Source organism: Pieris rapae, chromosome 12, assembly GCF_905147795.1.
Source record: "Pieris rapae chromosome 12, ilPieRapa1.1, whole genome shotgun sequence".
NCBI lineage: Eukaryota > Metazoa > Arthropoda > Insecta > Lepidoptera > Pieridae > Pieris > Pieris rapae.
In genome coordinates, this window is record NC_059520.1 from 3,874,597 (window position 1) to 3,888,706 (window position 14,110).

Consider the following 14,110-nt stretch of genomic DNA (forward strand, 5'->3'; position numbering starts at 1 on the left):
ATAACGTATGTATATGAATAATAGACAAAAGTTATTCGTTATTCACTCAGATGCATTTTTGCCTGGTGATCATAAACTTATTTATCAAATTATGATACCTCTGGAACTGACTAAACGAACTGTAATTTTCATACAATTTTACTTTTCGGCTTTCAAGGTCAAAGTCAATTATCACGTAGTCAATATGCGTTAAGCCCCAAGATCTCTTAATGACAAAAGGGATATATAAATATATTATGAACGAAAGCGCAATTAACGTTTAGTAGACTGTTGTAAAAATATCACTAGTGCAGAACAGTCAGATATTTGAAAACCAGTAACCAGATTATACAGATAGATAATTTATTTTAATATGTTTGTTTTACATACCTTGTCCAAATTAACGCAACTACCACATATTTCTACATTATAACAATCTCAAAAATAGATTAACCTTATCTTTAGATTTTAAGTTGTTGCGACATATTTATAAAAACAAATTTCGATAACGATACCTAGGGTATGTAAAATAAAACACGACGAATGTTATTTTATCTCAATTTCAAGCTTTCTTTTCTATAATATACGTTTTTCATTCGTTTGCTATGTAACCATGTGGCGTAAAAAAATTATTCTATGTATCATGTGGTATAAATATTTTGATTAACTAGCTTAATTTAAGTACTATGTACGTACTTAAATTAAGCTAGTTAATCAAAATATTATAGGATACAATAAGAAACATTTTAGTAAGTATATAAATATTTATTCTCTAAGTGTAATGCGTGAAACTACATTTCCATTTTTTGTAGTGCTCTTGAGATTACCTACGGGCTTACTTAAAAAAGCACATTTCATTTGTTTTCGTCTTATCTCGTTAGTAAATTGTATCCATTTACGTCGTTCTCATCACTTATCGACGTCATCTTCCACACAGCAAATTCCAGCATACCTGAAAATAAGTTAACTATTTGAAAAAATATAATAAGTTTATTGAAATTTCAAGCATCTTTAATAAACCCTAAGTGAAAAAAAGTAGGTAAACACTTTAGTCGTTATCTTCAATGTTATTGAATCGTCTGAAGCTCGAATACTGGAACCTGTATTAACATAATGATAATTTACGTACCCATCTCCAACAACACAATAAAACTCTTCGTATTGCTCCATGGTGACATCCTTGGCTGAACGGCATCGCGTCAAATATACGCACAATCCTACCTCACCACCTACGGCCTTTTCACAACTAGCATCACCTCCGGTAGTTCTTGGCACTGGCTGCATATATTAGTTTTCATTAATTTATGAAGGACGATGATTTGAAAGAAATGGTGCAAATAACTACATCGGTTGCAGCATATTATCAGTAAAGTACCAACTTCTGCTAACACCAGGAGCGGCTTTTGTTTTCTTTGACTTTCGTTTTTTTACACGTTTCGGTTGGTAGTGTTCCACAAACACGATTAAACATTGCTCTACCCAAAGCGTTGCGTACACAGTTTTTTTAATCCGGGAGGTAGCGTTGCAAATACTTATAGAATATTGCAGTATATTTCATTACAAGTGCGGAAAGCCTGTCATTGCAAAGAGCTCCGACAAATGTCTACCCGAGCCGAGGCGCCCTACCCATTCTAGGTAGGCAAAGGGAACTACGCCCATACAGCCAAGTCTTCAGTAGAATATTTTTATTAATATGAAATGAAATGAAACCAAACCTAACTCAGTGAATCCAATTATTAAATCTGATATTGAAAGAAATTAGTAGCGTCTTTTTTCCAATATTTGCACGAATCATAAAAACTTCGTGTTTGTTTTTTTCTTTTTAATATCCATTGTTTTGACAGTTGGAAAAGAGAACGCACGAGTGCGGAAAAGGTAAAGAAAAAGCACAAGTGTCTAATAGTCCTCATCCCGAACGCAATACGTTTCTGCAATACGCCACTTTTTGAGCAATTGTATTAAAAAAGTCATAGTAAGCCGGCTGATATTAACATCGATAATAATTTTTCTAAATCCGATATGACTTTTAAGCGAACCGGCCGTCAGCTACTCATTTTTTTCAGCATAGATTGATCTTAAGTATTCATGAAAAATCTACTGGCATACATTTACTATTTAATTTTGTTTGCCATTTTAGCAACCTTACCTAACCCACTACGACTGCGCCAGCTGACTTCACTAATAAGTCAGCCGAAATCAATTGAAAATAATGGCAAGCGATCGGCGTAAAATCACTAGTTAATGCAACGCTACCTCTCAGACTAGAAGACAAAATATAGAGGAGAAATTTGATGAGTTAATAATAATTAATAATACAATTTTATCAATTATACGAACATCAGATTCCGCAGGTAGTTTGAGGCTAACTTCGGTACCATTGACTGTGAAATTGTATGATTTGGTATAAGCGTGACACAAAGTCGCAACCCACGAAAGGTCCGCTGTTGTGGATTGGTGTAACACAGAGGCAGTTGTTGAAGGAACAGATTGCGAAGAATCCAATGCTGACGAGATATGTGCGTCTGTAAAACAATCAAGTACATATTATGTTATTACATTACTAATTAAATCAGTGAACTGGAATTATGTTAGGAAATTTAGGAATTATGTAGGTTTAAATAAGCATAGCTAATGTAAATTAGAATTTTGTCACAACTACAATCACAGATTATTATCGTACAAGTTCTACTTGATACCTCAAGCCTATACGAATACATACCGTAATTATATAATTCTTCTTCTTCTTCTTCAGCGTTATAAGATCCAAAATCAGCATGCGGACCTAATAAGTTAATTTTTATTTTACATCGTTCGATCAGTTTTCTTAGCTCACAAGGAGCATAGGATTATTAAAATAAGACTTTTAAATAAGAACTTGAAAAATAAGATTTACAATAAACAAATAACCAAACAGAAGAAAAGTAAATAGTGCATATAATGGTAAACTTACTTATGAACATCGGCGAAACTGACAGAGCAGACGAAGGATAGTAATTATGGTGTGAAGAGATGGCGCTAGGCATGTATCCAGACAAGGCTAAAATATAAAATCAAAATCAAAATTCGTTTATTCATTTTAGATGTGTCTTAGGGCATGCTTATGAATGTCAAAATATTACAAAATTCGCGAAAGAGCAAAACTATGCCATCCGTTCGCAAAACTACCAGGAGGCCTTGTTCTGAGAAGAAAGGGCTTCTTGCAAGGACTATATATATATATATATATATGAATTATGGGTAAAATTTTGCAATGTCAATGAAAAAATACCTGTGAAAAATTGCATAGTATTTCGTATTTCGGGGTCAACGTATACTGAGTCGCATGCGATCAGCGAGATTGTGGTGTGTGATGAGGTAAAAAGCTTATTCACATAAAGTGTTAAATTTCAAAGCAATGAGATATGTGGATATATTAACTATGAATAGGTAAGGAAAAATGAATAGACCGATGACTTCCCTAACCTTGGAGAAATTCTGAAATGCAATATATGTGAAAAACCAAATCGCAAGATATTACCTAATACTCTGTTGGGAGATTGTATATAATTGTAATTTGAGGCAAAAGATGGGCTGCGTGGCAAAGCTGCAAGATAGACATGGGGATGTGAGTGTGATTTGTAACCGGCCGTATTACCTGTAAAATTGGGAAATTTATCGTAACCCTAATGAGGACTACGCTTTGGCAATTCCTCTTCGTTAAAATGTTTATTTTAGTTTTAAATTAGTTTCTAGTGTCACAAAATTGAAAGCAGTATTCAAAAACACTGACTAAACTCAGCTCGAATAGGTAATATTATTATTTTCATAAAAACTTTTAAAGGAATTTTTAAAACCCGAATATATATAGACTGGATATGTACATAGCCATAATATGATAGACTTCTGGCGAACAAAAAGTTTCCTTCTGATCTAACGAGAGGTTACAAAAGCTAGAACGTTTAGTAGACCAAAGTGTCTATTAGTATAATAATCAGGATCTGTCGAAAGCGACGGTGGTAAAATAGATAGCTGTTGTGACCCTGAAGCCAAATCTGACCGAATCGGGGAAAGCCATCATACATTGATTTGATACCAAGTATCAAGACCAAACGTACTCTTAGGAAATATACAATGTAACACAGAACTTCAGACCTCGCTCTCCAAAAGTCCAATGCTGCGAGAATCCCACTAGATATTATATCTGAAGACTAAACTACAACAAACATCGGAACGACGCTATTTTGAAAAAAATGCTGATGAATTAGGACTCCACTATGTGAATGTCAAAACTATCCAGCTTGTACTGGTGTTCAGAAGCTGGAAAGCCTCGGGTGTGGGAATAGCATAAATAGACAAAGACGATTTAGTGTATTAGCGATAGTTCGCATTAGTAATAAGTGGAAAATTAGTGTAAGCCGCAGTAAGAACGCATAAACAAAGTAATATGTTTCAAGAAGTGTTCTGGGACAAAATTGATATCAATACTCCTCTATGCTTTTAATATAAAGTAAAACTTGTTTGGTGGAAGACGCTAATTTAAAAAAAAAGAGTGTGTGTACCTATGTACACGCGTTAGAAGTTATATTTCTTTGGCGTATGGACAAAAAATTACTAAAGTGCAGCAGTGATTAACGATAAATATTAAAATTAATCAATAATATTTTATTTAAATAAATAAATTATTAGTAAATACTATCACCGTCGTATATGAAATTGATTTAAAAGCACCAAAATAATATTTTTTTATTCACACTGTTTAATTGTACTGTTAACGAAACACGTGTCCTGAATATAAAAATAGAATATACAACTTGAACAAAGTTATCGATATATTTAAAGTAACGCAATTTTACTCGTATTACAGACAATGCTTTATTTCCGAAATTATTTTTACAAACACAATATTCTGGTCCAAATAAACGCCGTTATATTATCTGGTCTATACCTAGTCTCAATAATAAAACCTGCTCACCTATGAACACCGGTTGTGTTACATAGAGATAGGTTAATTTCATCAGAAATAAATTAATAGATAACAAACAATTACGTAACACGTATTGTAAATCTCTCTCTCTCTCTCGTCGTGGTCAGCAACTAAGCATCTAAAACGGACTATCTGCTGTATTGTAGATATTTGAGTAAAATACGACATTACAATAGTATGTTGCATACTTACGTATTGCGCTTAATGGTGACCCATAAGCAGCATATTCTGGCCCTGAAATTGATCCATTTTCATTAATTAAATCTTATTTGTTTAAACACTATTATTCCAGCTTTATTTATTATCTTGAATTGAATATATTTAAACTTACGTTGGGAATCAACTGGCTCTGTATTAACAGCATTTGTTGCATTTGGCTTAACCACGACGAGTGACGTTAGAGGTGTCACAAATTCGTACTGAAAGTCAATTGTATACATTGTGTGAAGTAATATTAATTAGTGTATGATTTAATCTAATTGAAAGTTAAGGTATTTATTTTCTACGTCTATACGGCTACGTTATATAAATATATAACTGAGAATATAAACGGGAACTTACGAAATAATAAATTATATTTTCTCTTGAACAAATATTAACATACTAGTTTTGAAGGGGAACCAATTTGGGAAACAGACATTGTTTCTGCCCTGTACATTGTTTTTACTATTCATAATTATACTAAATAGATAAGTAACTGAAAATTGCGTTAATTGTACCTGTAAAGCAATTCCTAGGGCTCGCTTTTCTGGGCTTGTTTCCGATTTGTCGTCTCCGTCACCAGCGTCCTTTTCGTCTAATAATTGTTTGATGGTCAGATACGCCCACAGCCTCTCCAGAGGCATGTACTCATTTTTAGTTTTACTTACTGAGATTTTCGGTGATATTGTGTACTTTTTCTGAAAAAATTACAATTAAATACTGATAAAAAATTTATTTGCTGTCAAATTGTGATTAGAATGCTTTATTTGTGGGAATCATACTAGATGTTTTGTCACGCCATCTCCCGCCGATTTTATAAATTTAACTACAGATATGTTAATTTAGAGAAAATGTGTACATTTCTTTCAATTTACCTTGCCGCGACCATCGTCGACATTATAGAATCCTGTCACTTGTGATTCGATCTCTTGCGCGTTGTCTTCAACTCTTCCCGCAACAACTAACTCAGAACCTTCATACACAGCTCGGAACTTGCTGCGAGTTACCGAACCTTCTTTGACCTATTTAAAAAAAAGTAAAATGTAACCGAACGCTTAATAATAACAGTTAAGAGGCACTACTCTTCTAGGTATTGCTCCAGAAGATCTGAAGACACATATTTTTAGATCCAAGCCAAAACTTGCATAAATAAAATTCACTGATCAAAAGCTTGAAACTGTGCCGTTTAATCACTTTTCTAGCTTAAGCAGCAGCGAGAAATAAATCGATTAATTACGAAAGCACTGACCAGTGTTGGATATAACAAGGTCAACAGGCGATTATTAATTATTCACGATGAATAACAAAACAATTAACAATACATTGAAAGCTATCGAAAACAGATCATACAAACAACTCATACAAGTGCCACATTAATATTATAGTCTAATAATTGAAAGTATGTCATTGAGCCATGTCGAATTCATCAAAAGAATAATAAATAGAAGCTATGTATCTAAACGTGCCGAAATACATTGGGACTATTTACATTAAAAATATTGTGTCAAATAATGCCTAAAACGTTGCTTGTGTTTCGTGACTTTAATGAGTTGAATTAAAATTATAGTTATTCGGGACTATTTCAATTTTATTAAAATTAATAATCAACTAAATTAACAGGTTCTTATGTTCAAACAAATGGCGAAGAGCGTTCTAGTTTGTCGCCTTATACCAGTTTATATTTAGTTCAAATGTATTTGTTCTTATTCATAACAAAGAAACCTGCTAACCTGATCCTTGGGGTAAGTAAAGTGCACATTGGACAGCAATGGCGATGAAACTTGTTGGTAAAACTCGCGTAATTGCAACGCAGCATCAGCAGCTTCGTAGATATGACGCATAAAGCCTTCATTGCGCAGTGACAGCTTACGCAGAAAAGTACGGTCAGCATCCTCACCTTAGTAAAATACATTCAATATTAAATTTCGTTACAAAAATTAAGATAAAATACTACTTAATACTGTTAATTTGTGTGTTGGATAGTGGAAGCTAAAATTAATTAAGGCCGTAGAAAGAGTACGGCACTATATCGAGAAACTTAAACATTAACAACAACAACAACAAAACTAATTACAGATTTCAGCTGTGACTATTACTATAATTAAAAAAGCAGAAACTAATCTTATATTATAATTTTTAGTGTTTAATAATAGTTTTCTATTTCTTGCTTTACGTGAAATCGAATCACTCACACCTATTTTTAATTCAATCTGCTAAGGATTTATATAGTTATTAAAAAAATTACACACCAAAAGCAAGAGCAAAAATCGTGGCCTTTTTCTCGCCGTAATTCTTTTCAGAGATGTGGCTAAGAATGCGCCCAGTGTTGGTCTCTCCTTCGGTAGGGTCTCCATCGGTCAAAAATATTATAATTGGTTCCAGCTCTAAGGGTTTGAAAGATAACATTAATTATATACATTGTAATCCAATATACAAACAATAAGGTTCGTTCCTCATGTACGAACTGACAAAAAGTAGGTACGAGAAGGTTCAGTAAATGGGACAATCTAACCATTGCTTTTGGAAGATGTTGGTTTTCCTATTTGTCATAAAGATTTTATACTTCTTACTTCTAGCTAGCTCAGCTTCTATAGCAATCTTATTTCGTTATCCATTTCAATATATATGAATATACTTACCGTTTTTGATATCATTGTCTCCCGACAGAGCGCGGCTTTCTTCTGCTGCCGGAGTGGTCAGTGTAGTCGATTGTTCTGTTATAGTTTCGTTTTCCTTTGCAATTGGTTTAACTTTCCAGTCAACTCCCTTACGAATTAGATCTATAGCTACGCTCAGTGCGCTGTGTATGTCGGTACCTACAATTGTTATTACGTTTTTAGATACATATATGACTCGGGGTTCAAGTTCATGACCTCTGAGATCGAAATAATAAAGAACCGAATATAATGTTTAAATTGTCATAAATAATTCCATGACAAAATCCTTATTTTTAAGCATATTAATAAAGTTCATTTATATTACCTCCAAACGCCTGCATTCTGGATATAATAACTTTAGCTTTATTAATATTTTCAGGAGTCACAAGTGAAGGAGGAATCAGCACTGTATTCTCACGTCTGGTGTAGCTCCAATTACGACGTTTATCCGATTCAGGCTTATCCGCTTCATTAAGGTTATGAACCTATTTTCAAAAGAAAAATTTCGTTTCAATTTTCTATAAGTCTCGAAGAATATTATGATTGATGACAAATAACTTTATATTTACAGTTATCAAAAGACTTTGCAATATATACGTTTCAAGTAATATTTCAAATGTGAATGTTATTTTCTTATTTATTCATTATTCACATTCATCTGGTAAATGGAATTACCCGTGAACGCGCTCATTCGTAAAAGTTGCCTATTTATTCAGCTTTTTCTAACTATAAAGTTGCTAAATTTACGTAAACAAAGCATACCGTGACGTCAGAGTTAAATTCAATGATACTGAAATAATCGCCTGGATTTAGTTTGCTAAGGATAGTTTGCATGGCTTCACCAAGCTGTTCAATTTTACGGCCCATCATAGATCCTGATGTATCCAATACAAAGACAGCATGTTTCTTTAGTGGAGGAAGCGAGCCCGGCACTAAGAAATGCACGAAGTAACCGTCGTTTACCTGAAAAAGACTCATAGTTCGAACAAAGAAAGTTTGTTTAAAAATTTTTTACTAGTTCTGCGTTTCAAATTAGCAAAAATCTATATAATTTAATTGGCAGGTTGTATATAGATGTTTTCTTACTAATATGTCCTTTGTATTCGTCCGGTCCACATCATATTGTACCACAAACTGACCAATTGTTCCTTCTTGTTTATCTTCTTGAGACGAGCGTAAGTAATAAGGTCTGTGTGATGCAGATTCCTTAGATTTTGTCTGTAATACAAATAGAAGGATGTTTAATTACGTTTTGATAAGCTTATTGAAGATGAAAGAGGAAACTCACGGTATAAATATCAATAAGTCTTCTCTGTTCCTGCAGGTCTGGTTTGAAAGTAATTGTTGCTTCTCTATCATCATGCCCTCTATCAATAGCGGCAATAGGATTTTCTATAAAAAAAATAAAGTGTCATAGATGTAAAGAATATAAACTTATCATTAATATAATCCTTTATATAAACATTTTTTAAACCTTTTTATTATTTTGAATTAGATTTTTTCTGCGCCATTTCATATATCTTTTCGTGTTCATTATCAAAATACAATATGGAATGGGGTAGAAAATATGAGTTTAAGTGCACACATTACTTGTGGCCAGGTGATTTCTACAGCTGCACAAGGCACGAACTACCTAAACCTGGCTTGAAACCAACGTTCCGAACTTTATAAGAGCTGAAGACTGACCCTCTTCTAGCCCAGACTAGTACGTAAATCCATAGATTTGTAGCAAATAGAAAAGCCAAAAGTCGCCATTTCGGATAGATTTTTTTATAATTTTTTGCTAAGTTAAGCTTAATAAATATGTACGTATACATTTTAATAATATTAATAAAAAAATGCAATTTCATTAACAGAACTTATGGCTACCTTAGTTATGACAGGCCAAGTAAAGCTATATTATAAGTTGAAGTCGTTACACAAGCTAATTGTAATAAATAATGTGACAGGGACGTTTCTACCTACTCCACATTCACTATATGTTTTATTTATTTAATAAGTAATAATAAATAAAACATATAGTTTTATTTATTTAATAATAATAAGTGTATATACTCACGCGCATCTGCGTCTGTTGCATCAACCTCGTTACCGGTTTTAACTTCAGGTACTCTTAATGTTGTTATCTTCTCGCTTTCTTTAATATGTACAGTGACCTTTAGTTTTGGTACTAGAGCTCCAGGGTGAAGGTTTATGGCGTGGTTGTAAACTCCATTACGTCGAACGAGCAGTTCTTCATAAGTTAGATTGAACACTGCGGTACTATTTGGCTCAACGTTTACGGCGACAGTGAAGTGATTAGAATCGCGAGCCCTTAAATTTAAATTAAAACAATAAAAAACTGTAAATAAATACTTCATTTTCCCTAAATGTCGGCATCTAGGTATCTGGAGCGTTGGTTGGTTTTCTTAGGTAATAACCGGCTTGTCTTTCATTTTTATTTCTTGTAAGACCCATTAAAAAAGTATGAGAACATCCCAACATTATCTAACATTTCCCTCAAAAGTACGAATAAAAATTTTATACAAAATACATCCAGACTGTTCTATGTTTATTTTAACTGCTTTTGTTATGTAAATAAAGTTATTATAGTTATATCATTAAATCTTACTTTGCAGACACGTGCGCTGCGCTAATACCCTGGGAAACGGCTTGGTTGTAAATATTCTTTGCCTCTTCCTTCTCTTTGACATAGGCTTTGTAAGACTTTCCATCTAATGTCCTAAAAAACATTAAATTTTATTTTAAAACCATATTTACATATTATTTAGCATCTTTAATTCCATCCATGCACCTTAATCTATGAATAGTTAAGTGCAAAGAATATAAGAAATAAGAATAGTATGTATGACATTCGACAAACGAATAAATAAATCATAAGAAAAGTAATAGTGTTTTGCTACACGATTACCATTAAGAAAATGTATAATTACGAGCGTTCAATAAATGACATTATCGTAATAACAGATACGTATGACGAAAGACTCTTTCAGTAAGAGTCAGAGTAAGTAACGTTTTGTAATGGCACTATAATAGACTACATACATGATAAATCCGCTAATGAAAGCAGTCTCTGGTAGAAGCATACGGAAGACTGCTTCTTGTGATCGCTTGGCTGGGTTCCGTACAGTGGTAACTACAGCTGTGCTCGCATAACGTAATGCAATTTCGGAGTGCACCCGCATCTCAGTTATTTTTATCGGAATGTTCGGTTCTTCTGTAGTCATTTCAGGACTAGCGCTAGGAGTAGGGGTCGAGTTTTCCTGAGTTTGAAGAAAATAATTGGAAAAGTTAGTAAATACTACAACATGTAAATTACGATTGAAAACTCCAAAGCAAGGAAAAATTAAGTGAAAAGGATAAGATTGAATAAGATGTTGTTTAAGAAATTCTGACTACGCTGTGAAATCAAACAAATCGAGAAAATATTTAATGAATTAGTGTATGTATGTGAATTATACAAGGGGTGTTCAATAAAGCTTAATAATACGATTCATTCTCCTTGGAATGATGAAAAATAAATACCGGCAGGCATAGTCCAGACTCCAGATACAACATATATGACCAGATACATATAATAATATAAAAAAATTCAACAACACTCTTTTGTTTTAAATACAATATTTATTATACATATCTTCATTAAAAAATAATTACACTTGAGAAGACTCGAGAGCAGAAAATTAGGAGTTCATGTTTCTCTATACTTCCGCGTTAAAGAGACTATCTTAGGGGCTATAAATTTGAAGATGTAGTCGCCGGTAAACGATTTTTTAAGGGATCAGAAAGATGTGATTAAATAGTTAAGCACTGCGACTATAAATAAAATAACATTTAATGAAAGATAACTGCGTTGTACTTACTATATTTTTTTATTGAACAACACTAAACGTATCTGTTGAAAAAGTTTCATTTAACAAAATTTATAAATTTGCATAGTCAACCGAAACTTATAAAATTAAAATTTAACGGATAAATTAAACGTTTGCGAGCTTTACAGATTGAAACTTTTCTTATAAAAAATCTTAGTTGGATTTTTAGGTTATTTAAATCCGGATAAAAAAATACAAACCTCAATATCTGATCGGGTAACCACAATTGTTTCCTGCGTTGTTACTGCTGCTGACGATGCATAACTTATAACCAGGCTCACGCACAAAATTGTGCGCAGCAATCTAATTTTCCCCATGGCGGAGATTTTGAGCTGTGAAAAAGAATGTCATGTCATGTCAGTGTGTTCGTAATGTTTACGATCTAGTTACCATCGGACTCAGTGTGTCCATAAAATCGTCAAAATACCAGACATCTAATGTCCTAAAGAAACATTTAATTATAATTATTTCCTCAAAGAAATTCTGACAAAATTTCAAATATAAAACTTTTAAACGATTACCAAAGGGATCGCTTTTAAAACTACATAAATATATTAAAATGATCAAGAACCACTGATATTTTTTATGGTACTCAAAACGATTTGCTTTATTATTTTAGGTGAATTTAGCTTAAAATAACAATTGCGATAGCGATCTTTGGATCAAGTTGGTATCTGATCTCAACCCATAGTGTATTATGCTAACGCGTCCAGGACTTAATTCGCGGCGAAGTATTATTTGTTGGGCCTTGAAAAAATATCAATGTAGCAGATGCAGAAACTCGTCGTCTATATGCTTTATTAGGACGTAATGGTCCTTCAAACAACAACGATAAAATAACTGAGTTAACCTGCTCTAAATAGAAATAACAAATATTATATGCAATTATTTAAGAGATTCCATATCTTTGTCAATTAAATTTTTTAAACAAATTTATGAATTTCTTAAAACGTGACCTTTGAGATTAAGTTAGTGTGCAATCAATAATTGTTTGTTGAAATATGATATCGTGAGTCGTGACCCGCCTTGACTGGGTAATTCCCAGTCGCGAGATGTTTATCCTCAAGTAGCCATTTATTTTTTTAAAGAAAACCTGTTACTTGATTGAGTAAGGAATACATAGCACCGACTTAGGACTGGGATCGCAGTTTATACCTTTTTATTGGAGATTTCTTTTACTTGCCGGGAGCAAGGCTATATATATTTAATACGTAATAAGTAACAATTACATTAGTATTTGGTACAATAAAGTGTAGATTTTTATCAGGATAGAGACCAAATGTTTTTGTTAACCTAGCCGATAACTCAGTAAAAGCTAAATGCCAATAATATACCCAGATTTAGCGATAGGATTTACTAAGGATAAAGCGATAAAATATTTGTCAACTAACTGTGAAATAACGGCTTCTGCAGACTTTGGTATCGAAACTTTTTCTAAATACTTAATTATTCAGATATAACTGTACATATTAATACTAGAAAGCCATAAAACACCAACTCAATCCAGTTTCAAGTTCAATGAAACAAAACAAAACAACATTACAGAACCTGTTGTGTACATCATAGGATTACAAGAATTGGTCATTTGCGTAGTCTTATGTCCACTCAACATGGAATTGTAGTATTTAAATAGCCCAATACCAAAAATACTTCTGAATGAATACGAAATGCACTTTTAAGCCAAGTAATTTGAAGAATAGTAATTTAAAGAACGTGTGGAAATTTGCTTACCGATTTGTTTTGACGCTCAACTGGATGATTGCTTCAATTGTAAAATGTTCCTTAGGTACACGACTAGTCTATAGCTACTCTTTAGTTTTATAACGGACGTGTGTTCTCTGCTCGGCGGCAGTCGCGAAACTCGTTACTATGACTATCACGTCTTCTTATATATGCACTATATTTACAGTATTATTATTAGCTCACATACACGACGTATTGGTAAAAATAATTATTAATTTAAATTTATTTAATAGATGAAAGTTGCATTTTGTATAAGCCTCGCTTAGGTCTTTTGCAAACTGTGTTATTGGCAATAACTGTACGAATCGCTTTCGTACCTTGATATATTAAATCGGCCTTACTTTATTTACATTGTTTTATTAAATTGACAAAACTGTTCAGTGTTCATTATTTTAGTCATGCATTTTTATTGACATCAATACTTCATAGTATATCAATGTAATAAAGCAGAAGCTAAAAAATATTATGTAAAGATGGCCACGACTATATACGTTAAAATTATTCGGCGTGTATTGTCCGTACATATAGACACAGCGCCCTCAATTCTAAGAAATCTCAAACTGATTACTGGGGAAACCAAAAATGGGAGTATTCCCATTGGGGAAGTAATAATTATATAGTAGAATAACCTACAAATTATCTTAATAATTATGTGATTCCGATTGTATTCAGTTGCTTCCGTGGACTTTACGATT

At 32.9% G+C, this 14,110-nt stretch overlaps 1 protein-coding gene across 4 annotated transcripts; it reads right to left on the reverse strand.

Moving 5' to 3' along the window:
* Positions 1-723: 723 nt before the first annotated feature.
* On the reverse strand, positions 724-13,554 carry LOC111001197 (inter-alpha-trypsin inhibitor heavy chain H4). Of its 4 annotated transcripts, none has more exons than XM_022270970.2 (22): positions 13,404-13,554; positions 11,873-12,004; positions 10,846-11,063; positions 10,412-10,522; positions 9,860-10,113; positions 9,089-9,192; positions 8,887-9,018; positions 8,563-8,763; positions 8,126-8,285; positions 7,783-7,959; positions 7,393-7,527; positions 6,874-7,040; positions 6,019-6,165; positions 5,662-5,841; positions 5,274-5,361; positions 5,135-5,176; positions 3,497-3,613; positions 2,930-3,016; positions 2,699-2,761; positions 2,317-2,501; positions 1,109-1,257; positions 724-931 (listed from the first exon to the last, which is right to left on the reverse strand). In XM_022270970.2, exons 2-22 carry the CDS (start codon positions 11,987-11,989, stop codon positions 889-891), a joined length of 2,877 nt encoding a protein of 958 aa, XP_022126662.2. In that variant the 5' UTR covers positions 11,990-12,004; positions 13,404-13,554; the 3' UTR covers positions 724-888. The 4 variants fall into 4 exon arrangements, with proteins under 4 accessions (XP_022126662.2, XP_022126663.2, XP_022126660.2 ...); XM_022270971.2 differs by having other exon boundaries at positions 3,497-3,562; positions 10,846-11,069; XM_022270968.2 differs by having other exon boundaries at positions 10,846-11,069.
* Between the last annotated feature and the right edge of the window lie 556 nt (positions 13,555-14,110).

Bases quoted from the DNA above. Each gene is read 5' to 3' on its own strand.
- LOC111001197 (XM_022270968.2), bottom strand. From the start codon at position 11,989: ATGGGGAAAATTAGATTGCTGCGCACAATTTTGTGCGTGAGCCTGGTT. The intron at 9,193-9,859 runs GTGAGTATATAC...TTTTTTTTATAG, and splicing joins TGCAACAGACGCAGATGCGC to AAAATCCTATTGCCGCTATT. The intron at 932-1,108 runs GTACGTAAATTA...ACTTATTTTCAG, and splicing joins TATTGTGTTGTTGGAGATGG to GTATGCTGGAATTTGCTGTG.